Here is a 26,774-nt window from a genome sequence, read left to right on the forward strand (position 1 = left end):
GCAAGTCAAGCGCAGATGTAGAAATAGCTGCTAATCAAATTTTCACTGACATTAATACATGGCTCAAAGCTAATTCACTGTCATTAATCTTTGAGAAGATCCACTATATGCAGTTCAGAATCTGTAAGAGGTTTCCTTCCGGCATGTGTGTAACATATGAAGATGTGAAGATCAAAGAGGTTGAGGGTGTTAAATTTCTGGGATTACAACTCAGTAATAAATTCAGTTGGGAAGGGCATACCACAGAATTGCTGAAGCACCTAAACAAGTCTGTTTTTGCAGTGAGAATGATGTCAGATGTAGGAGATATAAGTTTAAAAAAACGTGCATACTTTGATTACTTTCATCCTATTGTGTCATATGGGTTCATCTTCTGGAGCAACTCATCAAACTGAGCAAAAGTTTTTAGGGTGCAAAAGCATGTGATAAGAATCATTTGTGGTGTAAATTCAAGATCATCATGTAGAAACCTGTTCAAGGAACTTTGTATTCTAACCACTGCTTCTCAGTATATTTATTCCTTAATGAAATTTGTTGCAAGTAATACATCTCTATTTCCAACCAATAGCTCAATACGTAGTATCAATATTAGGAATAAGAACAATCTACATAAAGACCTAAGATCACTTACCTTGGTCCAAAAAGGGGTCCAATATTCAGGAACACAAATTTTCAATAAATTGCCAGCAACCATTAAAAACTTGGTTTCAGATAAAGCACAGTGTAAATGGAGTTTGAAAGAGTTTTTGATAGGCAACTCCTCCTACTCCATAGATGAATATCTTAACAAAGACTGTTAAGCCAGCTTAAATAAAAATATCTGTTAGATTTTAGTTTTGACAGCACTTGGTAACAACAGTCAAGATTAAGTATTTTGTGTATGATAAATTTATTAATAGTGCATAATAATGTTTCATTCTGATAGTGTGTTAACTCTGTAAATATTAGCTGTTCCAGTTTACCACATTTTATTCACCAATTTCGACAATCTCCTGACAAGTGAGCAAGGTAGTAAGTACAAGGTGTACAACTTTGCTTCCACCATTTTTTCCCAACATTTGAGGCTTTAAAGAAACAAATTGCTTACACATGTGTTATTCAAAGTATTTTCCATCACTGGCCACTACTTTCTCTCATCTTTCGGGCAGTGTACGAATCCCGCTTCAAAAAAATTGTTCATCATTTGAAGCGATGCATTAATCGATCCAGTTTGCGACTTCTTCATGAGATCGGAAGTGTTGGTCAGCTGGGCCATGTACCATTGATCTAAGCAGGTGATAGTCAGATGGAGCAATGTTTTGGAGAATACGACAGGTGGGGTAGGACTTCCCATTTTAATGTTTCCAAGTATGTTTTGACCTCTTTTGCAACATGAGTTTGAGCATTGTCGTGCTGCAAAATCACTTTATTGTGCCTCTCGCTGTATTGCAGTCATTTGTCTTTTAATGCTCTGCTCAAATGCATTAATTGCGTTCAAAAATGAGCACCTGCAATTGTTTCACTTGGTTTTAACACCTCACAGTACACGACGCCGAGCTGGTCCCACAAAATGCAAAGCATGATCTTGGAGCTGTGAATATTCAGTTTGGCCTTCAACGTGGAAGCATGGCCAGGATAATCCCAAGATTTTTTTGCAATTAGGGTTTTCGTAATGAACCCATTTTTCGCCCTCAATCACAATGTTAAGCAGAAATCCCTTCCGTTTTTTGCCTCTGAAGCAACTGTTCACAAACACACAAACGCCGTTCGACATCCCTTGGTTTCAGCTCACATGGGACCCAAGTTCCTTCTTTCTGAATCATGCCCATAGCCTTGATACATTTTGAAATGGCTTGCTGTGTCACTCCCACTAATTGTGCCAATTCTTCTTGAGTTTGATGCAAGTCTTCACTCAGCAATGTCTCCAATTCTGCATCTTTGAAAACATTCTCTCTTCCACCACTATGCCGGTCTAAGACATTAAAAGCACCATTCTTGAAGTGTTGAAACCAGTCACGACACAGTCTTTCACTAATAGCGTCCTTACCATACGTACTTGAAAGCATTCGGTGAGACACAGCCATTGTTTTCTTCGTACTGAAACAAAACAGTAACACCTCCCGCAATTGACGAGAATTTGGCTTGTAAATTGACATTTTCAATCAAGAACAACTTTATGATGCAGACGCAAATCGACTAATGTTTGAATGAGGTTTTGTTGACTGAGGTCCGAGCTAACTGCCTGATGTCTGCGATCTGTTTCTTTCTACTGCTTCTTATTGATGTCGCCACCTATCAGCAAATGGTGGAAGCGAAGTTGTACACCCTGTATTATATTCAAATGTTTTATGTTTTTTTGTTATACTTTCCGACATGTTACACACCCATGAGAATCATCTAATTTTTGGGTCTATGGAATGGAAACTGAATCTTATCTAATCTAAGGAAAATTGACCAAAGACAATTTTCAGTCATTTAATCACTTCTTAGTTCACTTTGGGAAGCTGAAGCCCCTTCTTTCTTTGTTTCATAATTTTCTTATGTTGCAGTACTTTTATGTTATATATGGCTTTTTGAGCTTAAGAGGTATGAGATACGACTTTCGTATCAGTGATGGAATCACTGAACTTAAAGTATTCATGGTCATTTTCTGTTGTGGTTTTCAGTCTGTTGACTGTCCTGATGCAGTTCTCCATGCTGCTATATCCTATGAAAGCCTCTTTATCTCTGAATAAATACTGCATCCTACATTGTTGTGAATCTGTTTACTGTATTCATCTCTCGGTCTCCCTCTATGATTTTTACCCCCTGTAATTACCTTTGGTGCTAAATTGATGATCCCTTGATGTCTCAGAATGTTTCCTGTCAACCAGTCCCTTCTTCTAGTCAAATTGTGCCACAAATTTCCTTTCTCCCCAATTGTATTCAGTACCTCCTCATTACTTTCATAATCTACTCATCTAATATTCAGCATTATTATGTATAACCATGTTTCAAAAACCCCTACTCTCTTCCTGTCTAAAATGATAATCATCCACATTTCACTTCCATACATGGTTACACTCCATATGAATACGTCCAGAAAATTCTTCCTAGCACTTAAATCTGTACTCGATGTTAACACATTCTCTTCTTCAGAATTTTTGTGTTGTTAAGTTTTCAGTAAAGTGAGGTCTTGCAGGATGTGGATACCAAGATGTTTGTGTAGTGTGGTTAAGTTTAACCATTAATTTGCACTCATCTGGAGATAAATTAGGTTGTAAGTTGAACAAAGGGTAGCGGTTTGAAGAGCAGAGGGAAAAAGGGTCAAGGCAAGAGCCAAGGCTAAAAAACTTCTGTGACACTTGGGTTGGGTTGTGAGAGTAGTAGTGGTTTCCTTCCTGCTTGTGACAGGTCATGCAAGGGTAGACTTTGTTAGTAGTGGGTGGGTATCATGCAGATTGAAACCTTTGACGTTGTGCCGTGGTGTTACTCGGTGGTGACTACTGCTGGATGCCAGTGTTGGCTTCTTAGTCAGCATCAGCATACCTGTGACAGTTAGGTTCATTATCGTTTAGTCTTTGATAGGTCATATATCGGATTCACAGTGTAGAGTAGTGTTGGCAATTTATTTGTGCATTAGTGTACAAGCTTGTTGGTTTCCCTGCTGTAGCCTGTTGGTCGGCTTTAATAGTAGCTGGATTATCCAATTAATGTTGCTGATTTGCAGGGGCTTGCCTATGTTGTTGCGTGTGGGTGTGTTACCTCACCATAGGTGGTGATGAGTGGTAGCACTTTTCCTGAGTGTGAGGCATGCTGACAGAGATTCATTACTTTTCTTGCAATTGCCAGTCAATATTTTGTATCCTCTCTACTTTGCCCATCATCAGTTAGTTTGCTGACAAAATAGCAAAACTCATCTACTACTTTGTATCCTGTTTCCTATTCTAATTCCCTCAGCATCATCTGATTTCATTCGATTACATTCTACTATCCTTGTTTTGCTACTGTTGATGTTCACCTTATATCCTAATTTCAAGACACTGTTCATTCCATTCAACTGCTCTTCCAAGTCTTTTGCTGTCTCTGGCAGGATTACAATGTCACCAGAAAACCTCAAAGTTTTTGTTTCTTTAATTCTTATTCCATTTTTTTTTTTTTTTAACTGCTTGCTCGAAGTAAAGATTGAGTAATACTGGCAGTAGGCTACAACCCTATCTCACTCCCTTCTCAACCCTTGTTTCCCTTGGATGCCCCCCCAACTCTTATAAGTGCTGTCTGGTTACAGAGAAAGTTGTAAATAGCCTTTGCTCCCTATATTTTACCACTACTACCTTCAGAATTTCAAAGAGAGTATTCCAGTCAACATCGTCAGAAGCTTTCTCAAAGTCTACGGATGCTATAAACAAAGGTTTGCCTTTCCTTAACCTATCTTCTAAGATAAGTCATAGGGTCAATATTGCCTCACATGTTTCTATATTTCTCTGGAATCCAAACTGATCTTTCTCGAGGGTAGATTCTACCCATTTTTCCATTCTTCTATAAAGAGTTTGTGAGTATTTTAGAATCATGACTTGTTAAACTGATAGTTCAGTAATATTCTTAACTGCCAGCACTTGCTTTCTTTGGAATTTGAATTATTACATTTGTTTGAAGTGTGAGGGTATTTCGCCTGTCTCGTACATTTTGCACACCGGACGGAAGAGTTTTGTCATGTTGTCATGGCTGGCTCTCCCAAGGCTATCAATAGTTCTATGGAATGTCGTCTACTCCTGGGGCCTCTTCATTGTTCGGTGAAACTCATCTCGCAGTATCGTATCTCCCACCTCATATTTACCTACATCCTGTTCCATTTCTATAACATTGCCTTCAAGTAAATCTCTCTTGTATAGACATTCGATATGAGGGCTGGCAAAGTGTGGCTCGCGAGATGTTTCCCTTCAGCTCTACTCGGGCGCTGTCATCACGGCATAGCCGCAGCCATTGGTTTGTTTGTTTATCGGTAATCATGTGGGACAGTGTCTTTTCACCTTTGAAAAGGCATCACTGTTTCACTAGTCCACTTACTCTAGGCATTTCGTTCAGGTCTACTGTCCTTAATATTGCACTATCATTAGTTGTCATTGTGTTTATTGCTGTAGTTTCATTCTGGTTATTTTACAATTCTAGTTTCATTCTGGTTATTTCTAAGGCTATTATGGTTCTTAAGAATGTAGAAAATGAAGAATACTGAAAGGTGCATTTTTTCATGAGAAATGGGAGATTAATGACTTTTCCCTACACAATTCTGTTGAAAAACCTCAATGTGTAATACGTACAAAAATCTTAAATCAAAACAAAGGTAATAATCTTGCTTGACATTTCTCTTCCCTCCATGAAGTAACAGACAGATGTCACTCTCATGATGACGATGTCCTTCTGTCAATAACTTAAAAAAAGAGGTACAAAAGTTAATTGAACCATTGGATCTGAAGGAACAGAGTTTCACTGCATCATATGTCTCATGCTTAAAATTAGCTAAGGCTCAGAAATGCATCAGTTATGGCCTACTTATAAAATAATCTGCAGTAGAAATGGCAAAAGTGTTTAGTTTCAATGATGCTACTGTACATTTTGAAACAGCTGCTCTGCCACTTTATACTGAATTCATGGTATGGTGCATAACATAAAAAAGAAACAATAATTTAGTTGCAAAATGTTGGTACTATATTTTATGTGCGTGGACACAAGTTCTGATTGAACAGATTTTAGTCAAATACTAATTTTTTTGTGTAATAAATGATGACTTTGAGTACATGAAGAGTTATTCACTTTAGAACAACGGGTTTGGATATTTTAAAGCAGTTAAAAGTTGTGTTGACAAACTTGGTGGGTTTAAAAAATGCTCTGTAATTTTTACCGATGGTAAAATGGTTTCATTAGTCAATTAAGAAAAGACCAAATAGGTTATTTCTGTTGCATTATTCATCAGGAAGTGCCATATAGGAAAAGTCAGGATGATGTTTGCAATGAAAGACATAACAAAAATTACAAATACAGTATGCTGAGGAAATTGGACTCTAACACAAGGTAAATATAAACAATTTCCAGAAGTCGTTTCCAAAATTTGTTGGATGAGTGCAGGAAAATGTGTAACTAGTTTTTTGCACCTAATATAGGACTATAACTTTTCAAGTTTCTGACTAGAGAAGTAAAATCTGGGCTGACTGATTAACATTTTCTTTTTATCAGAAGCAACATTTACAACAGATTTTAGAAATCATTTACGTAATTTCAACTTACATCTGCAAGGAGGGGAACACTCACAGATATTAATGGACTCTGCTGTAAACTTATGTTGTTTAAATTACAGTTAAATAAGGGAAATATGTGTTAATTCCAGAATTGCTATGGACTGAAACAAGAATACACGAAAGTAAGATTTTCAAGTTTTACTTCCATTATTGGGGAAGTCTCCAATGAGTTTCATAGGTTGTTTTTTTGTTTTGTTTTATATATCTGGATGTCATGTTGTTTCATAATCCAGTGAATGTTAGTTTTGTTCAAGAAGAAGTTTGCAAGTTACAAAATGATGCAATCATGCTGTCCAGAACAGAAACAGATCCCGAAATTTTGTAACTATGCCACAAGATTGCTACCCAAAAATCACAGACTTAACTCTTCAAATAAAATCTCTTTTTTCTGGTCAAGGTATGTTCGTGAAAGTACATTTTCTTCAATGAAATACATTAAATTTGCTCAGTGTAATGAAATCTCGAATGAATCATTCGAACATAAACTCCATTTCACTAAGATGCAAATTGAAATTGAATTGTAGAACTTGTCAAGACCAACAATAAATGTAACTTAAGCATTTAAATATCTCATTATGTAAGTACAGGAGTTGAAGACAAATAACTAAATAAAAATCAATGTTTAGTAGTTTATGTATTTGCAATAAATTAAAAGGGAACAAGTTGACGCAGATGAATTTAGGTTCACTTAAAAGAAAGCTATATGAAAGACTGACACTGAAGTGTTATTACTCAGTGGATGAATTCATGCAGGACAAACTGGAAATTTGAGCTGGATAAAATGTGTTATATATTTTCAAGAAATATGCTTGTAGTGTTATTATTTATTGTAGTGCTATTGTTTATTAATGTAAAAATCATTGTAACTGTATTATAAATTTTTGACATGTCTCGTGTACTCAAACCAAATGGATTGCAAATGTACCTCATGTCTTTTAGCATTTGCGTTTGGGGAGTTGATATTGTAGAGCTTATGATGCACGACAGCTGACAGTCATGCGGTGTGGTTGTGTTAGGGCCGTGATGTCACCACTCAAGTTGAGTTGGAGGGCGAAGCACTCACTGGAGGGGCATGACTCATGAGCCATGCTTTGCCAGGCCTGCTCTATATACTCCTTTCAGCTTTCCCTTATTTGCTTAAGACTAGTTTTTCATCTGAGCTCTTGATATTCATATAGCTGGTTCTCTTTTCTCCAAAGGTGTCTGTAATTTTCCTGTAGGTGGAATCTATCTTTCTCCTAGTGATATATGCTTCTAAGTCATTACATTTGTCCTCTAGCCATTCCTTTTTAGCCATTTTGCACCTCCTGTCAGTCTCATTGTTTAAACATTTGTACTCCCTTTCACCTGCTTAATTTACTACATTCATATATTTTCTCCTTTCATCAGTTAAATTCTATATTTCCTGTGTTATCCAAGTATTTCTACTAGGCCTTGTATTTTTATCTATTTGATTCTCTGCTGCCATCCCTATTTCATCTCTCAAAGCTACACATTCATCATCTACTGTATTCCTTTCCCCTGTTGTTGTCAGTTGTTCCCTAATTCTTCCTCTGAAACACTCAACAACCTCTGGTTCTTTCAATTTATCCAGGTCACATCTCCTTAATTTCCTACTTTTTTGCAATTTCTTCAGCTTTAATTTACAGTTCATAACCAATAAATCATGGTCAGAGTCCACATTTGCCCCTGGTAATGTCTTACAATTTAAAATCAGATTCCAAAATCTCTGTCTTACCAGTATATAATCAATGTGAAACCTTCCAATGCCTCCAAGTCTCTTCCACATACACAACCTTCTCTCATGATTTTCAAACCTAGTGTTAGTTATGATTAAATTATGGTCTGTGCAAAATTCTACCAGGCAGCTTCCTCCCTCATTTCATTCCCCCAGTCCATACTCATCTATTTTTTTTCTTTCCCTCCTATTTCCCATTGTCTAATTCCAGTCTCCCATCACAATTAAATTTTCATCTCCTGTAACTATCTGAGTAATTTCTTTTATCTCATACATTTCTTTAATCTCTTCATCATCCTCAGAGCTAGTTGGCGTATAAACTTGTACTACTGTGATGGGTATGGGCTTCGTGTCTGTCTTGGCTACAATAATGTGTTCATTATGCTGTTCATAGCAGCTTACCCACATTCTTATTTTCTCATTCATTATTAAACCTATTCCTCCATTACCCCTGCTTGATTTTGTATTTATAACCATTTATTCACCTGACCAGAAGTCTTATTCCTCCTACCACCAAACTTGACTAATTTCCACAATATCTAATTTCAACCTATTCATTTCCCTTATAAATTTCCTTACTGACCTGTGTGATCAAGAGATCTAACATTCTACGCTCCAATTTGTAGAACACCATTTTTGTTTCTCATGATGATGACATCCTCCTGAGTAGTCCCTGCTTGGATATCCAAATGGGGACTATTTTACTTCTGAAATATTTTACCCAAGAGGATACCATAATCATTTAACCATACAGTGGAGCTGCGTGCCCTCAGGAAAGTTACAGCTGTAGTTTCCACTGCATTCAGCCATTCATGGTATCAGCACAGCAAGGCCAGTTTGGTTGATGTTAAAAGGTCAGACCAGGCTGCTGTCCTCCTTCAGGAACCACATGTTTGCTAGTCTCTCAACAGATACCCTTCCATTGTGGTTGCACCAATGGTATGGCTATCTGTATCGCTGGGGCATAAAAGCCTCCCCACCAATGGTGAGGTCCATATATGTATAATCAAAACTAAAATCTTGAATTTCTTTGTGACTTTCAGACTGCATCATTGTGAGTGAAGGTGCCAACACAATGGATATAGGAAGATCTGTTCTTTCCAACATTCTTCCGAGGCACAGACTGGATGCTGGTATGTATTGAACACTGTTACAATTATTGTTAACTCCTTATTCATGTCACTAATTCTGTAATACTGCATCACTGTTGTTGTTTCTAGGAATTTTGTGTAATTTTTTATTAGGATTGCATTCACATGATGCAACAGAACCTGAAGGAAAAAAGGGGGCAAACAAATCTACAAGTTGTGTTTGCTATCCACCACTTAAATCAAACTGAAGAAAACTTAGGTATAATCCTGTCTTTGTGACAAGATGTTAATTGTTGGGAATGCACTGTAGTTTGATAAATGAGCTAGAATTCAATTTTTTGATTGGATTCACAAGGTAAAATTTCCAGATGTGTTCTAACAACTTTTGTGAATTACGTGTATCGACAGCCATTACCAATTTTTATCATTTTTGTGTGTATCAGATGATGTACAGTAACCTCATCTTTGATGCCTGAAGGAATTATTTAAAGGTTTCCTTCTGTGCCCCTAAGATATGCTAATCAGTAAGGACAACAATAAATAATGAGATGTATTGCAAGATGTATGTGAGCTGGTTTGAGAGATATTTATTTCTGAAAGCTAACTACTACAACAAAATTTCATGGGTTGCAACCTCTTAATCAAGGGGGGGTCCTCAGTCATGGCAATGTCTTTGAACAGGGCGAATTATGATACAGTTTACAGTATTTTGTTTGACATCGTCTGGTGGTGCGAGAAGACAAGTGCTGAGAAGGGAGACATTAACACAGTGTTTTGCTAGAACAATGTCCATACCCAAGTCTTGTGTGTCCATGGGCAAAAACAGGAGAAAGTTCAATAGTGAGACAGACTTGCCTGGCGGTCAAGGTAGCCAGGACATTTAGAGAGAAAACTCGTTTTGGTGACGTGCTTGGCAGTAGAGCTGCTAAAATGACCAAGAATGAAATGGTAATAAACCTGCCTGGCACTCACTGAACTTCACCCACTAAAGTACACTCCACTCCACACAGTAATCCAGATGCTGATACTGTGGGAGATGAACTGGGTATCTGGCCTCGGACTCAGTACAGCCGTAGTTAAGGAATGCCTCTCGAGGGGGGACAGCTGGGGAAGGCAGCACAGAAGGCATGGGGACACTTCTCTCGTTGACTGGACCACAGAAGAATGCAGAAACTGGGCAGGGTGCGAAATCCTGCTGTCAGTGTGAACTACAGCAAAGTGTGGTAGCTGACGATGTGAGCCACATGGTGTTGCGTGGGATCAGTTATTGAGAACACAGCTGAAAGATACTGCCTTGTCAAAGCAAAAGCACAGGCTGGTTGAGTGACAGTTCGGCATGCTTGATCCCTGGAAAGCAACGCGGGAGCTGGGGAGGTGCAGAGTTAGCTTGGTAGGCAGGAGCTTTGCTGATCGCTGGTTTTCAGTCAGCCCAAGCTGGGCTGCCATGCTGCTACAAATGGAGGTGAATGGAAGAAGTCACCATATGCCATTTTCATACTGTAAAATATATGGTTCATTTCCATCAAGAACCTTCTGGAAATGGAAACTGTTTAAAGGTAGAGAGTCTAAGACATTGGAAATGGTTCAGGTATAGCTTGCGCAGGATATGGTGGCCAATGCACAGTTACCAGTTTTTGTCCAAAGCACTGGGTGAGTTCATTAGTTTGTTCATGAGGGGAGGCAGATAAGGGTTTTCCACCTTTTGGTGGGTCAGTGATAACAGAATCAAGGTGCACACTCTGTGATTTGTCTCAAACAATTTTACAGAAACTATTAGGTAAAAAAATTTCATTTTTATTTTACTTATAGCTGTATTTGTCAGGTCCATGATGATGATGATGATGTGCCCATCATTTCGTTAATGGTCATAGTTATTGTGATATTTACATGAAAGTAAGATACTGTGCAAGATTCAGAAAAATGTGCAATGAAAAATAGAGATAGCTATAATTTTGCATTTGGTGCATATTACATAATATGTTGTTGTGTATGAAAGTTAGCTAATGTATTGAATTTTTCTTTAGACTTTGGTAGAGGTACATACTATCACCAATCTCGAGAAATTTGATCTGATGTAGCACACTCATGTGTGATTGCACCGCGCCAGTGATAAAGCCAAAGTGAAATGTCTACAACATTACTCATATGTCATAAACTGTTTCAGATATCGAAACGAGATGTTGGCAAATGAGAGCGTGCAAAAAGGAGAGTATTTCACAATATTGTTATTATGTAAAACTCCATTATTTACTGTATTATTCCAGTAACTACAGATTAATTCAGTGAAAGAATGTAATTTTTAAGGGCCATCGATAGCTGGTGAAACAAGAAATACTTTGGGTTTTGGAACAACATAAGTGAAGACATTACATGTCTTTTGGATGAGAATCTGCTTTTTCATAAGCTACTGACCTTGCTTTTGCTCTGTTCCTCAGTTAATAAACTTAATAAACCACTGTTTCAGAATTCTCTCGCAGTTGTGCCTGCACAATATGTTAGTGAGGTGAGACTGTGTAAACTCAGCAGTGTTTTGGCAACAGAAGTTAATGTTAAAATGGCAGCCAGAAAAATGTGTAGATTTTACTCAAATTTTACTCAAAATTCACCATTAATGATGTTTCTCTGAAAGTTACAAATGGTTAACAAAGCAGGCAAAAATAAATTGCTGCATTTTCAGTGGAAATCTTTTTAGATACTGACAAAAGCAGAGGTGACAGTAGCTCTTTCTGAATGGTCAACATGCAAATGTGGGAGGGCCCCATTTAGTATTTACAAAAAATGTGAGTGTAGGCTTCAGTTTAAAACTGCACTTCCTCTCCAGCACTTTGAATTTCCCGCACAGTGCTCTGAGCAACCACACACCACGGCCACTCTCTCCATGCTTCCCCAGCTGACTGTGTATCTAGCAGCCCCTCAATTTGTGCACACTGTAGGAGAACACATTGCTGTACAAGATGTGGAAACCATAACAAATCCTCAAGATGCTGAAAGAAAGGAGAAAGTGATAAACAGCATGTCGACAATCTGTTAAGCAGCATTATAGAAATGCAACAAATAAAGATATGTAAAAGGTACAAGAAGAATAGTTTTCAAAATAAATTTTTGCAGAGATTGCTGAAAACATGACAAAAAGTAATGCAGGACAATCATAGTATAAACAATTTAAAGAAAAGCTTTTAGTAAGAATACAAAACAAGGGGAACAGATTTATTTATTTACTACTTTATTTATTCACTTGTTTGTTTATGCAGCATATGACCAAGCTCTATATTATTATACTGTGCAGAATAACAACACATGAAGATCAGTGGAAAAGGAAAACTAGTGGTGTGTAGAGGAAATGATGTTTCAAAAGGTTGATATTTAAATGTTCTGCAAAATGTGATTAGTGTAGATGATGATGATGATGATGATGTGGATAATGCTCCTCTTAATCATCATCATCATCATCAACTACTAAGAGAGGACTATAACAGAGTGCTGAAGGAGCTAAAAGATCATAAGTTGAAACTGGTAATATTCTTCAAGAATTACTAAATGTTTATTACTATTACTAATAACTAAAGTTTAGTTACTAAATTAAATACTAATTACTAAAGTTTAAAAAACCAAATTATTTGTGCTCTGTACATGATGAGAAAAATGCCCTTAGAGTTGGAGCAAACACATGTAATAACTCAGCAACTCAGTGGAATATCTGAGGTAATAATCACATTATAAAGACATGCTGTTGTGGTCTTCAGTCCAGAGACTGGTTTGATGCAGCTCTCCATGCTGTTCTATCCTGTGCAAGTTTCTTCATCTGCAAGTATCTGCTGCAACTTACATCCTTCTGAATCTGCTTAGTGTATTTATCTCTTGGTCTCCCTCTACGATTTTTACCCTCCACGCTGCCCTCCGATACTAAATTGGTGATCCCTTGATGCCTCAGAACATGTCCTACCAACCGGTCCCTTCTTCTAGTCAAGTTGTGCCACAAATTTCTCTTCTCCCTAATTCTATTCAATACCTCCTCATTAGTTATGTTATCTACCCATCTAATCCTCAGCATTCTTCTGTAGCACCACATTTCGAAAGCTTCTATTCTCTTCTTGTCTAAACTATTTATCGTCTACGTTTCACTTCCATACATGGCTACACTCCATACAAATACTTTCAGAAACGACTTCCTGACACTTAAATCAATACTCGATGTTAACAAATTCATCTTCTTCAGAAACGCTTTCCTTGCCATTGCCAGTCTGCATTTTATATCCTCTCTACTTCGACCATCATCAGTTATTTTGCTCCCCAAATAGCAAAACTCATTTACTACTTTGTGTCTCATTTCCTAATCTAATTCCATCAGCATCACCCAATTTAATTAGACTACATTCCATTATCCTCATTTTGCTTTTGTTGGTGTTCACCTTATGTCCTCCTTTCAAGACAATGTCCATTCTGTTCAGCTGCTCTTTCAGGTCCTTTGCTGTCTATAACAGAATCACAATGTCATCGGTGAATCTCAAAGTTTTCATTTCTTCTCCATGGATTTTAATTCCTACTCCAAATTTTTCTTTTGTTTCGTTTACTGCTTGCTCAATATACAGATTGAATAACATCGGGGAGAGGCTACAATCCCCTCTCGCTCCCTTCCCAATCACTGCTTCCCTTTCATGCCCCTCTACTCTTATAACTGTCATCTGGTTTCTGTACTAATTGTAAATAGCCTTTTGCTCCCTGTATTTGATCCCTGCCTCCTTCAGAGTTTGAAAGAGAGTATTCCAGACAACATTGCCAAAAGCTTTCTCTAAGTCTACCAATGCTAGAAATGTATGTTTGCCTTTCCTTAATCTACCTTCTAGGATAAGTCGTATGGTCAGTATTGCCTCATGTTCCAAGATTTCCATGGTATCCAAACTGATCTTCCCCAAGGTCGGCTTCTAACAGTTTTCCATTCATCTGTAAAGAATTTGTGTTAGTATTTTGCAGCTGTGCCTTATTAAACTGATAGTTAGGTAATTTTCACATCTGTCAACACCTGCTTTCTTTGGGATTGGAATTATTATATTCTTCTTCACGTCTGAGGATATGTTGCCTGTCTCATACATCTTGCTCACCAGATGGTAGAATTTTGTCAGGGCGGGCTCTCACAAGGCTGTCAGTAGTTCTAATGGAATGTTGTCTACTCCCGGGGCCTTGTTTTGACTGAGGTCTTTCAGTGCTCTATTAAACTCTTCATGCAATATCATATCTCCCATTTCATCTTCATCTAGGTCCTCTTCCATTTCCATAATATTGTCCTCAAGTACACCACCCTTGTATAGACCCTCTATATACTCCTTCCACCTTTCTGCTTTCTCTTCTTTGCTTAGAACTGGGTTTCCATCTGAGCTGTTGGTATTCATACAAGTGGTTCTCTTTTCTCCAAAGGTCTCTTTAATTTTCCTGTAGGCAGTATCTATCTTACCCCTGGTGAGATAAGCCTCTACATCCTTACATTTGTCCTCTAGCCATCCCTGCTTAGCCATTTTGCACTTCCTGTCGATCTCATTTTTGAGAAGTTTGTATTCCTTTTTGCCTGCTTCATTTACTGCATTTTTGTATTTTCTCCTTTCATCAATTAAATTCAGTGTATCTTCTGTTATCCAAGGATTTCTACTAGCCCTCATCTTTTTACCTACTTGATGCTCTGCTGCCTTCACTATTTCATCTCTCAAAGCTACCCATTCTTCTTCTACTGTATTCTTTCCCCCATTCTTGTCAATTCTTCCCTAATGCTCTCCCTGAAACTCTCTACAACCTCTGGTTCTGTCAGTTTATCCAGGTTCCATCTTCTTATATTCCCATCTTTTTGCACTTTCTTCAGTTTTAATCTGAAGTTCATAGTTAATAGATTGTGGTCAGAGTCCACATCCGCCCCTGGAAATGTCTTACCATTATATAATCTATCTGAAACCTTCCAGTATCTCCAGGCCTCTTCCATGTGGACAACCTTCTTTCATTATTTTTGAACCAAGTGTTGGCTATGACTCAGTTATGCTCTGTGCAAAATTCTATCAGATGGCTTCCTCTTTCATTCCTTATACCCATTCCATATTCACCTGCTATGTTTCCTTCTCTTCCTTTTCCTACTATCGAATTCCAGTCACCCATAACTATTAAATTTTCGACTCCCTTCACTACCTGAATAATTTCTTTTATCTCATCATACATTTCATCAATTTCTTTGTCATCTGCAGAGCTAGTTGGCATATAAACTTGTACTACTGTGGTAGGCATGGGCATCGTATCTATCTTGGCCACAATAATGCATTCACTATGCTGTTTGTAGTAGCTTACCCGCATTCCTATTTTTTTTATTCATTATTAAACCTACTCCTGCATTACCCCTATTTGATTTTGTGTTTATAACAGTTTATTCACCTGACCAGAAGTCTTGTTCCTCATGCCACTGAACTTCACTAATTCGCACTATATCTAACTTTAACGTAGCCATTTCCCCTTTTAAATTTTCTAACCTACCTGCTCGATTAAGGGATCTGACATTCCACACTCCAGTCCATAGAACGCCAACTTTCTTTCTCCTGATAACAATGTCCTCCTGAGTAGTCCCCACCCGGAGATGCAAATGGGGGACTATTTTACCTCCAGAATATTTTACCCAAGAGGAAGCTATCATCATTTAACCATACAGCAAAGCTGCATGTCCTCAGGAAAAGTTACAGCTGTAGTTTCCCCTTGCTTTCGGCTGTTCGCAGTATCAGCACAGAAAGACCATTTTGATTATTATTACAAGGCAGATCAGTCAATCATCCAGACTGTTGCCCCTGCAACTACTGAAAAGGTTGCTGCCCCTCTTCAGGAACCTCATGTTTGTCTGGCCTCTCAACAGATACCCCTCCATTGTGTTTGCACCTACAGTACGGCTATCTGTATCACTGAGGCTTACAAGCCTCCCCACCAGTGGCAAGATTCGTGGTTCATTGGAGGGGTATAGAGACATAGTGGTTCATAAACCTCTGTTGATCACCTCACAGGAATAGCGAGAGTACTCAGTAATGTTAATTGAAACAAAATTTTGAAATTTATAAAGAATGCATTGATAGATTATAGGTAAATTTCTCTGCAGTTCTACAATAACCAGAATGGCATTGTAGATGAGGAAGGACTGTGGGCAAGAACATCAAATTGAGTCATAAAGAGATGTGGTTTATCTCCACTGTTATCCAGTATGTGCATTAAAAAATGCAACAAAAGAATTCAAAGAAATCACGAGAGCAGCATGGAAATGCAACTCGGACTGAAATGGGACGTTTTACAAGAAAGTTTTAATGCACAAAAGAAAAAAAAATAACATTCCAAGAAGACCCCAAATGCATATTACCTTCTCCTACATACATCTTGCACATGTTTGGGCCTATGCATACCAACAGTTGTTCCAGTGCACCACCTACAAGTGAAGTAACATGGGGATGCTGGTGAACTGTATACCCTTCGCCATATGTGCAAATGTAAGGAAACTGTGGAGGATTAATTAGAACTCAGGCAATACTTTTTGCCATACTGCTTTCAGTAATGCCATGGCAAGACCTGCAGCATGTGAAATACAAATGTGTACATAATTGAGGATATCAAACCAGAGTTCATGAAACGAAATTTATCCTTCAGCCTAGAGATCACTCTCAACAGTAACTTGAGTTGTTCAGTCCTATCTAACCATATGTTGTATCTCTTTTTATGTACTGTCCCCTCCATTTTTTGTTTCACATAATTCCTTATTATTGGCCTTTTCTCTCTCCCTCTCCCTCCTTGGTTTCATGCATTCACCTCTTCTTGACTTTGGCGTGATCTTTGTTTATTCTTTTCCACCTCAGCCTTCTTGGAATCCTCACTGTCTAATCATACTTACTTTGCATTGTTGTTTATTCCTGCAAGCTTTACACTCTTCTGGCACTCTCTGTTTGGCTCTTTTCTTGCCGTTATCCCATCTACATTTGGTTGAATGGTTTGGTGAATACACTCATGTTGTTCTCTATAATTTATTTTTAAAATACCTTCATACTTACAAATTTATTTAAACAGCTCCAGAACTATATACAGTAGATATTTCAGTGTATGCTTATAGCAATGATGTGATTGTATTGTAGGCACATTTGGAACAATGGGTGTAGGACTGGGATTTGCTATTGCTGCTGCCTTATGGTGCAGAACAAATTCGTCAAGTAAAAGAGTCCTGTGTGTTGAAGGAGATTCTGCTTTTGGTTTTTCTGGGATGGAAGTAGAAACAATGTTCAGGTTAGTAATTATTGCTTCATCCCACCAGTTATAGTTTCGACCAACAATTGAGCTAATCATGTTAAGTACTTGGTCTTAATGTGTAACTGAGATGACTTTCCTGTGGTGTATTTAAAATCTGATAGCTTAGGTGTTTAATACACATTTATCTTATTATTTTTATCATCATTCCCAGGTACAAACTGCCAGTGATAATAATAATTGTAAATAACAATGGAATATATGGTGGGTTTGAGAAAGAATTCTTCAAAGACTTGCAGGAAGCTGGAGAAATTACAAAAGTGTAAGTATCTAACGGAAAAAGAAAAGTATCATTAAGAAATTTATTAATTTCATAAAAAGACAAAAAAGCTTACCACTGCTTGCTTTTAGAATATTCAGCTGAAAGTACTGCCTGTAAAAACACAAACAATAAATGAAAATCATTAATTGTAGCATTTGGAAACGTAGGCTTCTTCCGCAGTATGAAAAAAGAGAGGTAGGGGAAAAACAGAAAAAAATGTGGGAAGTAGGAAAGGGGGAGCAGTCAGCTTACTTGGAACCCAATTTAGGGGTAGCTATGATGAATATGTATGAGGACTGACTCCAGTGAATTAAATGTCAGAGGGACTAGAAAATTAAAACAAATAGATGTGTAAACACTATGCAAGTCTCAGCTCAAAGATGATAGGAGATAGTAAATGTGTGTACTGAAGATGGAAATAAAAAAAAAATATATTACAATGAGGCAGAGCAATAATTAAAAAAAGAAGTTAAAAAGAGTGAAAGGAGGAAAAAAACAAGGAGAATTTGGAAGGCAAACATAGATGAGTCCAGGAGGGCGGTAGTGTGAAAGGATATTTGAAGTGTGAAAGGATATTTGAAGCGTGAGTTCCTGTCTCTGAAATTCAGGAAAATTGGTGGCCAAAGGAAGGATCTGTAATGAGATTTTTTCCAGTGGTATGTAAAACTTTTAGTAAACAACTGAGTGTAATATGTAACAAGTTAAAGACTGAATAGAGTTTGATGCTGATTTGTCACACTTTGTGGCATACAAAAAAGTACTTGTAGGATAAAGCTCTAAAATAAGAACTCCTGGAAACAGAGAAATGTGTATTTTGTACATGGTAACATAAGGTAAATCTGGTTGTAGTAACTTTCATTGACAAGGCATAAATCCATTAGTTTTTGTTGATTATACACAGTAAAGATAATTATGTTATAAAAGTTGTTTCAAATAAGACATTTACATTCAGAGTTTACAAATTTGGTACCAGGATATTGATGTTTTTAAGCTCCAGTTGGTTTCATTTACATTGTCCACTTAGTGACTACAGTAGACAATATATGAAGAACTGGATAGTGGCTTGTTTATGACTTTAACACAACTCGGTAGCAGCAGTAGGTTATGGCACACACAAGTTATTATTTACTTACTGACTCCCTCCATTCATTTGTTACAATATCATAAACGGAAGCAAACATTGGTTGCTCGTCTTTTGTATTGTGGTTTAAATGGATTTTGTGGACTATTCAGCTTGTTGTGTTGTATGTGCAGTGAAAACAATAACTACATACATGTAGCTGAAGATTTTGAATTATTAAGTAGAGTGTGTTCAAAGTGCTTTCCTTATGGCATATTTTATTTTGCAGGACTCCACCATCTGCTCTGTCAGTAAATGCTCGATATGATAAAATGATGGGCATAGCTGGATATGATGGTTATTACTGTACAACTGTGCAACAGCTCCAGAGTGCTGTCCAGAATTCGCTAATGGTAAGGTCATGTAATTTACACACCATCCTATTACTAAACTCTCTCTCTCTCTCTCTCTCTCTCTCTCTCTCTCTCTCTCTCTCTCTCATTCCCTTTTTATGTTGTTGCTTCTTTAGCTGAGTATGTGTCGACTGTCTAATATCTGACCCCTAATTGTTTAATTAAAATTAAAAACTTTTAATTTTGTGTGTAATGTTTCAGTTCAATTTCAGCAAACAGAAAAACATTTTAATGATTGTAAAGAAAAGGATGATATAATGTTCTGATCTTGGACTACTACTTTGCTCTGTGCATTTTCTTGATAAAAACTAAACTCTTCACATTATTATGGAACTGTTTGTTATGGTGTTTTGAAACATAATCATTTTTCTCTTTTTTTCTGAACTCGAACTGTGGTTTTATTTCATGGGAAGTTTAATTAAAATCAATCAACTCACTGGCAATGTATGAGCAGTTTACTATAGAAATGTTCCTGTATCTTTGTTATAACGTCAAGTTGAACACACATATTTCAAAACGACACAACACATCTAAGTCACTGAGCAAGTTGACAAAGCAAGACATGTGAACACTGTAACATTCGAATGAGCACTGAGTCCAAGTCTAGCGGCCTCTGGCTGGCTGGCAGACAGCGCCGCACGTAGACGACGCGCGTAATTGTGCGGCAGCACTTTGAATGATTGGCGAGTCACAACACTTTTCCCCCTTTGAAATTTTCGCACTGGTCTTGTTGGAGGTTCTGAAGATGTTCTTCAGTGGTGGAGCCAGTGACAACAATGTCGTCCATGTAATATATACACCCAGGGACAGGGAGCAATATGGCAACCCCGAATGGCAATCGTTGGTATTGATAGAGAGGCCGAAAGGCATGTTAAAGACCAGAAACTGCCGGGAAGCAGCATCGAGAGGAAGTTGATGATAAGCTTCTGACAGGTCAATTTTAGAAAAATACTGGCCTCCCGCAAGTTTAGTGAACAATTCTTCTGGTCAGGGCATAGGGTAAGTGTTGATGAGGCATTGCGCATTTACAGTGGCTTTAAAATCGCCACAGAGACGAATATCACCATTAGGCTTAGCGACGACAACGACAGGGGAGGACCACTCACTGGAAGTGACAGGAAGCAAGACCCCTAAAGTAGTGAGACGATCCAGCTCCCGTTCAACCCGATCACGAAGGGCCACAGGAATGGGCCGAGCCCGAAAAAACTTAGGCCGAGCAGTGGGTTTGAGCGTGATATGAGCTTCAAAGTCATTTGCACGGCCTAACCCAGGAGAAAAAAGGGACAAAAATGTTGTCGACAAGAAATCCAATTGAGCATAAGGAATAGCATCAGAGACGATATTGACAGAGTCATTTATGGAGAACCCAAAAACGTGAAAGGCATCGAAACCAAAAAGATTCTCTGCATTACTCTGGTCGACCACAAATATGGAAACAGTGCGAACGACGGATTTGTAAGATACCTCAGCATGAAATTGTCCCAAGAGAGAAATCTTCTGTTTGGACTGATGACCATAGATATTAAGTCTTATAGTGCTCAGAGCCAAATCTTCTGTTTATTGTACGTCCGTAATTGCTGAGTGACAGGTGATAGGAGTGGAGAACCCAACTGAAGATACGTCTGAGAATTAATTATAGTGGCAGCAGAACCGGTATCCACCTGCATGCGAACATCCCGACCAAGGATTTGGACAGTGAGGAATAACTTCCCTGAAAGGGAAGAAGTGCAATTGACAGACAACACAGAATCAGAATCAGCGTCGTGTTCATGAACATCATGTATGTGGTCGGATTTGCAAACGGAAGACACATGACCTTTCTTTTTGCAATTGTGACACACAGCCCAACGTTGGGGACAATCCTCGCGTGAATATTTCGTAAAACACCGCGGACATGAAGGAAGTTGCTGGGGGTTTTGCTGTAGTTTCTTAGAGGGTTGTTTACGGTTAGGCTGAGGCTGCGCGTGGGAGCGTACTGTGGCCACGTCGGCCGGTGGGGACACGCCGCACACGTCGTCAACAGCGCACAGAGGTTGTATTTCCCCAACATCACCCCGTGCCTCTATTTGCACCCCAGCGGTGCGAGAAACTTCAAAAGACTGCGCGATGGACAGGACTTCATCTAGAGTCAGATTTGCAAACTGAAGGGCACGTTGCCGAACTTTTTTGTCGGGCGCCGACCGGATAACAGCATCCCGTACCATGGAATCGGCATAGGATTCTTTGTGAACTTCAGTAACAAATTGGCACTTGCGACTGAGGCCATGATGTTCAGCAGCCCAAGCGCGATAGGATTGATGTGGTTGTTTTTGACAACGATAAAAGGCAACACGAGAGGCTACCACATGCGTTTGCTTTTGAAAATAGACAGACAGAAGTGAGCACATTTCAGCAAAGGACAAAGACGCAGGATCTTTCAAAGGAGCCAATTGCGACAACAACCGATACATTTGAGGTGAAATCCAGGAAAGAAACAGAGACTTACATGTTTGTTCGTCCGTGACTTGAAATGCAAGGAAATGCTGTCGAAGATGTTTTTCATAATCAGACGAAATAGCGAATCGCCGATGTTAGAAGCATTTGCTGTTCAATGAGACCTTGCAATAGTTGCTCGACAGTAGCCATGGAAGCCTGTGGATCAACGATGAAAAGGAAAAATCCACTACCTTGTCGCCAGTCGTTATAACGTCAAGTTGAGCACATATATTTCAAAACGACACAACACATATAAGTCACTGAGCAAGTTGACAAAGCAAGACATGTGAACACTGCAACATTCGAATGAGCACCGAGTCCAAGTCTAGTGGCTGCTGGCTGGCTGGCCAGCCGCTTAGGTGGCGCGGCTGCTGCACGGCTGGCAGACAGTGCCGCATGTAGACAACATGCGTAATTGCGCGGCAGTACTTTGAATGATCGGCGAGTCACAACAATCTTGTCAGAAAGTGAAAATGGTGGAGCTGTAGCAGTCTTATGGAGAAACTACAAACTGAAATATTTTCCACTGTGTAAGTAGTGGAATTAGGTCTGCAGGTATGCGTGGACTTCAAAAGGTCCTATTTTAAATGCAGTCAGCACTAACTGGAATGTATCTAGCAAATACACGAATTTATAGTAGCGGTTTTGTTGAACACGAGCACATCTACATGTACATCTACAAATATACTCCAAAAGCTGCTGTATGGGGTATGGTGGGGATACTTTGTACCACTGCTAGTCAATTCCTTTCCTGTTCTAATCAGAAATAGAGCAAGGGAAAAATGGTTGTCTATATACCTCTGCACATGTCCTAATTTCTCTGTCTTATCTTCTTGGTCCTTAAGCAAATTGTATATTGCCGGCAGTAGAATCATTCTGCAATGAGCTTCAAATGCTAGTTTTCTAAATTTTCTAAATAATGTTTTGCAAAAAGAGTTATGCCTTTTCTCCACGGATTCCCATTTGAGTTCATGAAGCACCTCCATAATACTCATGTGTTGATCAAATCTACTGGTAACAAATGTAGTAGCGTACCTCTGTATTACTTTCATGTCTTCCTTTAATTCGATTTGGTGGGGATACCAAACTCTCAAGCGGGCTCAGTAGTCACAGTAGTGTCCTGTACATGGTCTTCTTCATAGATGAGCTACACTTTTGTGAAATTTTCCCAATAAATCAAAGTTGACCAATCACCTTCCCTACTACTGCCGTACTTGCTTGTTTCATTTCAAATTGATTTGCAATATTACGCTTAGATATTTAATTGATGTGGCTGTCGCACAGCTCACTACCAATTCTGTATTCAAATATCACTGTATTGTTTTTGCTGCTCATCTACATTTTTCTACATTTGGAAACTGACATTCACTACACCAACTACAAAATTTGTCTAAGTCATCTTGTATCCTCCTACAGTCATTCAATGATGACACCTTCCTGTACACTACACAGCCGTAGTGTGCTGCTTACCCTCTCCACCAGATCATTCATGTATATGAAGAATAAGAGCGGTCCTATCACACTTCCTTAGGACATTCCTGATGATACACTTGGCTCTTATGAACACTCTTGTTCAAGGACAATAATATCCTGGGTTCTATTGCATAATATGTCTTTGAGCCACTGACATATCTGGGAACCTAATCTGTGGAAGGGGTAGTGAATAGAAACGAGACAGATTGAAAAAGAGTGATTGAACTACTTATTGTTTCAAAAGTAATCGCCGTAACCATTAATCAATGCTGTCATGGAAAAATGTTGCTACAGGATGCTGACTGTACACAGGTGTGCACCTCTTAATCTGAAGCAAATCGACAGCCACAAATGTATTTCTTCAGGACTCCAAAAAATGTGGAATGTGCATGGATAGAGATTAGGGCTGTATGGGGGATGTGTAAGGGCTTCCCAATGAAACTACTACAGTGTCGGCAAAACATTCTTGGTAACATGAGGGGCCTGCCCTCACATTGAGATAAATCTATTAACCGTTATGGTGATCACTTGTCAAATAATAAACTATTTACGTAACGTACAGAGGAGATGTTGAGTTGCAGACAAGTACAACAGAGAGACAGCTATACATACGAGCTTTCGGCCAAAAGGCCATCTTCTAACTTGAAGAAAACACACACACACACATTCACACAAGCACAACTCACACACGTACAACCTCTGTCTCTGGCCACTGAGACTGGACTGTGAGCAAATGCGCCTGATGGGAGAAGTAATCTGGGTGGTGGGGGTAAGGAGGAGTGTGCACTGAGGAGGGAAAGGGATAGAAGGTAGAGGCTGTGGAGAGGGTGTAGTGCCACTTGCGAGAGCATGCAGTGATGATGTGGGAGAGGGTGGGGCTGCTAGGTGCAGTTAGGAGGTCTCTTTGGGGGAGGGGGGAAGGCAAGTGGGAAAGGAGAGAAGTAGTGGAGGAGGAGAAAGAAAAAAAAGAAAAGAAAATAAGTCCCAACTGCACCAAGTAGCCCTACACTGTCTCCATGATGTCCCTGCAGCACGCTACCCTCCCCCACCCCTAACCTGCTATCCCTCCCCCTCCCTGCCCCAGCCTCCTCCTTACCACGACTAAACAGATTGCTTCTCCCATCAGGCGCAGTACCTTGGTGGCCAGAGACAATAGTTATGTGTGTGAGTTATGCTTGTGCGAAAGCTCACATGTGTTGCAGTGTTTTTGTTGTGCCTGTCTGCAACTTTGTTGTTCTTCCATCTGGAATTTTCCAGTTGTTGAAACAATTTACTTACTTTTTCCCAATTGTCTCTTTCTCATTTAACTGCCCCTTATATTTTCGGACCTTCATTAACAGTCTGCAGAGGGGCACCATGTCTAAAAGTTTGCCAGAAATCTAGGGATGTGGAATCTGCATGTTGCCCTTTGTCTGTGGTATGTAAGATGTCATGTGAAAAAAGGGCAAGCTGAGTTATTCTGTAGTAAATTCCTCATCCACAACCACTGAAGGGAGCACTTGTGATAAAACTTGTCACACCATGAGAACATTACTCAAGGTTGAAAAACAGTCACACTTTAATATGTCATAAAAAAATAAATCCTTAGCAATGGAATTTGTATTGTAGTAATATATCAGTGAAATCCATCAAACATGACCAATGATTCAAAGCTGTTCATTATTCAAGTTTTCGTGTGTGTATATGTGTGTGTGTGTGTGTGTGTGTGTATGTATGTGTGTGTGTGTGTGTGTGTGTGTGTGTGTGTGTGTGTGTGTTTGAGAGAGAGGGAGAGAGAGAGAGAGAGAGAGAGAGAGAGAGAGAGAGAGAGGGAGAGACTTTGAATTCTAACTGTGTTATCACACTAGTTATACTTTCTCATAGAATTTGTGGTAAATAACAGATACTCGCTCAAAAACAGCTGCAGCATTCACTTAATATGCACTAGCCTGGTAAAAAGATTTCTCTTGTAAAACAGCTCCCTCGTTACTGCAGAGAAATGTACGCACTGTTCTGCAGCTTTTAATTTTAGTTTTATATAATGGTGAGGTAAAAAATGTGTCATTGTGGCAAGGAAATATTATCTTTTAGTAAAAAAATGCACAAATTTTTTGACATTATCTCCTTACAGGCATTGAAAATTAAGGAATAGACTCTTCTTATTAAGTCTGTAAACATTTCCATTAAATGTAGCAAACAAAGCCTTTCTGATTAGTGTGGTCTTACAATTTATCCATTTAAACAAAACACAAACATCACGGCTACTTTAAAAGCAATAGAAGTAAAACTGGTCTGCAGCTGAAGTAGGACTTGACTAATATTATTCTCCAAAATGTATCAACATAGCACAAACAAAAGTTTCGTGGATATTGCAGCCATCTGTTTGCAGACCTCTTACTGCAGTGCAGATATGTGTGTACATGGTATCACTTCTCTTGCTCTATATTAGGATTGCCAACTATCCTGTATTTACAAAATTGTTAAGGCTTTCGTGGCCACTTGTTGACAAACTGCCTATTGGCTTCTGTCTCGGGTTCTTCGGCCGATGTTCATCTAATGATTTTTCTGACGTTTCGCCAGCACGAGTGGCTGGCATTGTCAAAGCTTCACCCTCCATTGCCAGTGGTGAACTGGAGGCGAGCTCGCGGCCGCAGACTATATGTACCTGGCGCGCCAACGTCCGAGGGCTTCTCCGCGGTCATTTCCGGTGCGATTCTCCTCTTGCTACCTGCGACAGTCATTCGCTGCAGTACGGGAAGCCAGGATCCGTTTACCTTAAGGCTTTCCTCTTTCTTGTTGAAACTGTTCACGTGTTTTTGGATTTCTACAGCTTCTCTGAACAAGCGCGTGTGATAGTGCTTCTCTACAGCCATAACTTCCGTGTCGGCAAATTTTATTACGTGGTCGGTCTCATTCAGTGCGTGCTCTGCCACGGCCAATTTCACCACCTGCCCCAACCTGCAATGTCGCTTATGCTCTTTGATCCTGGTGTTAATGGATCGTCCAGTCATTCCGACATAAACTTTTCCACATGTGCAAGGTATACGGTATATTCCCGACATTGCAAGTGGGTCTCTTTTCTCCTTCACCGATCTAAGACACTCTTTGATCTTCCTCGTCGGTTTGAAAATTGTCTTTACGCTGTGTTTGCGCAATATACGGCCGATTCTGTCCGTCACTCTGGGAATGTATGGCAGAAAGGCCGTACCCGACATTTCTTTTTCTGGTTCCTTACTTCGCCGAGTGTTTGGCTCTGTTACACTTCTAATGTAATTTGTGGAGTACCCATTGCTCCTCAGAACAGTTTCCAGGTGTTGCATTTCTCGTTTGAGGTGTTGAGGCTCACATATTCGTCGTGCTCTCGTTACGAGCGTACTAATCATGCCTCTTTTCTGGCTCGGGTGGTGGTTTGACAGTTTGTGCAGGTATCGGTCCGTGTGTGTCGGTTTTCGATACACGCTGTGTCCCAGGTTTTCGCCGTCCCTTGTGACCAGCACATCTAGAAATGGCAGTTTCTTGTCCTTTTCTACTTCCATGGTAAATGTTATGTTGGCATGGAGGCTGTTCAAGTGTCTCAGGAATTCACCGAGCTGTTCTTCACCATGGCTCCAGACCACGAAAGTATCATCGACGTACCTGTACCACACCTTAGGTTTGCAAGTCGCCGAGTCCAGTGCTTGTGCTTCGAATTGTTCCATGAAGAAGTTGGCCACCACTGGGCTGAGAGGACTACC

At 39.2% G+C, this 26,774-nt stretch overlaps 1 protein-coding gene across 1 annotated transcript in view; it reads left to right on the forward strand.

Annotated features, from left to right (window-relative positions):
- LOC126162840 (2-hydroxyacyl-CoA lyase 1) overlaps positions 1 to 26,774 on the forward strand; it is a 100,721-nt gene that overhangs the window by 70,499 nt on the left and 3,448 nt on the right. The window contains exons 8-11 of the mRNA XM_049919603.1: positions 9,033 to 9,122; positions 17,210 to 17,357; positions 17,533 to 17,640; positions 18,990 to 19,113. Of these exons, the coding sequence (XP_049775560.1) occupies positions 9,033 to 9,122; positions 17,210 to 17,357; positions 17,533 to 17,640; positions 18,990 to 19,113 (470 nt within the window). The remainder of the gene's footprint in view (positions 1 to 9,032; positions 9,123 to 17,209; positions 17,358 to 17,532; positions 17,641 to 18,989; positions 19,114 to 26,774) is intronic.

The sequence above is a fragment of the Schistocerca cancellata genome, chromosome 2 (genome assembly GCF_023864275.1).
Source record: "Schistocerca cancellata isolate TAMUIC-IGC-003103 chromosome 2, iqSchCanc2.1, whole genome shotgun sequence".
In the NCBI taxonomy this organism is placed as follows: Eukaryota; Metazoa; Arthropoda; class Insecta; order Orthoptera; family Acrididae; genus Schistocerca; species Schistocerca cancellata.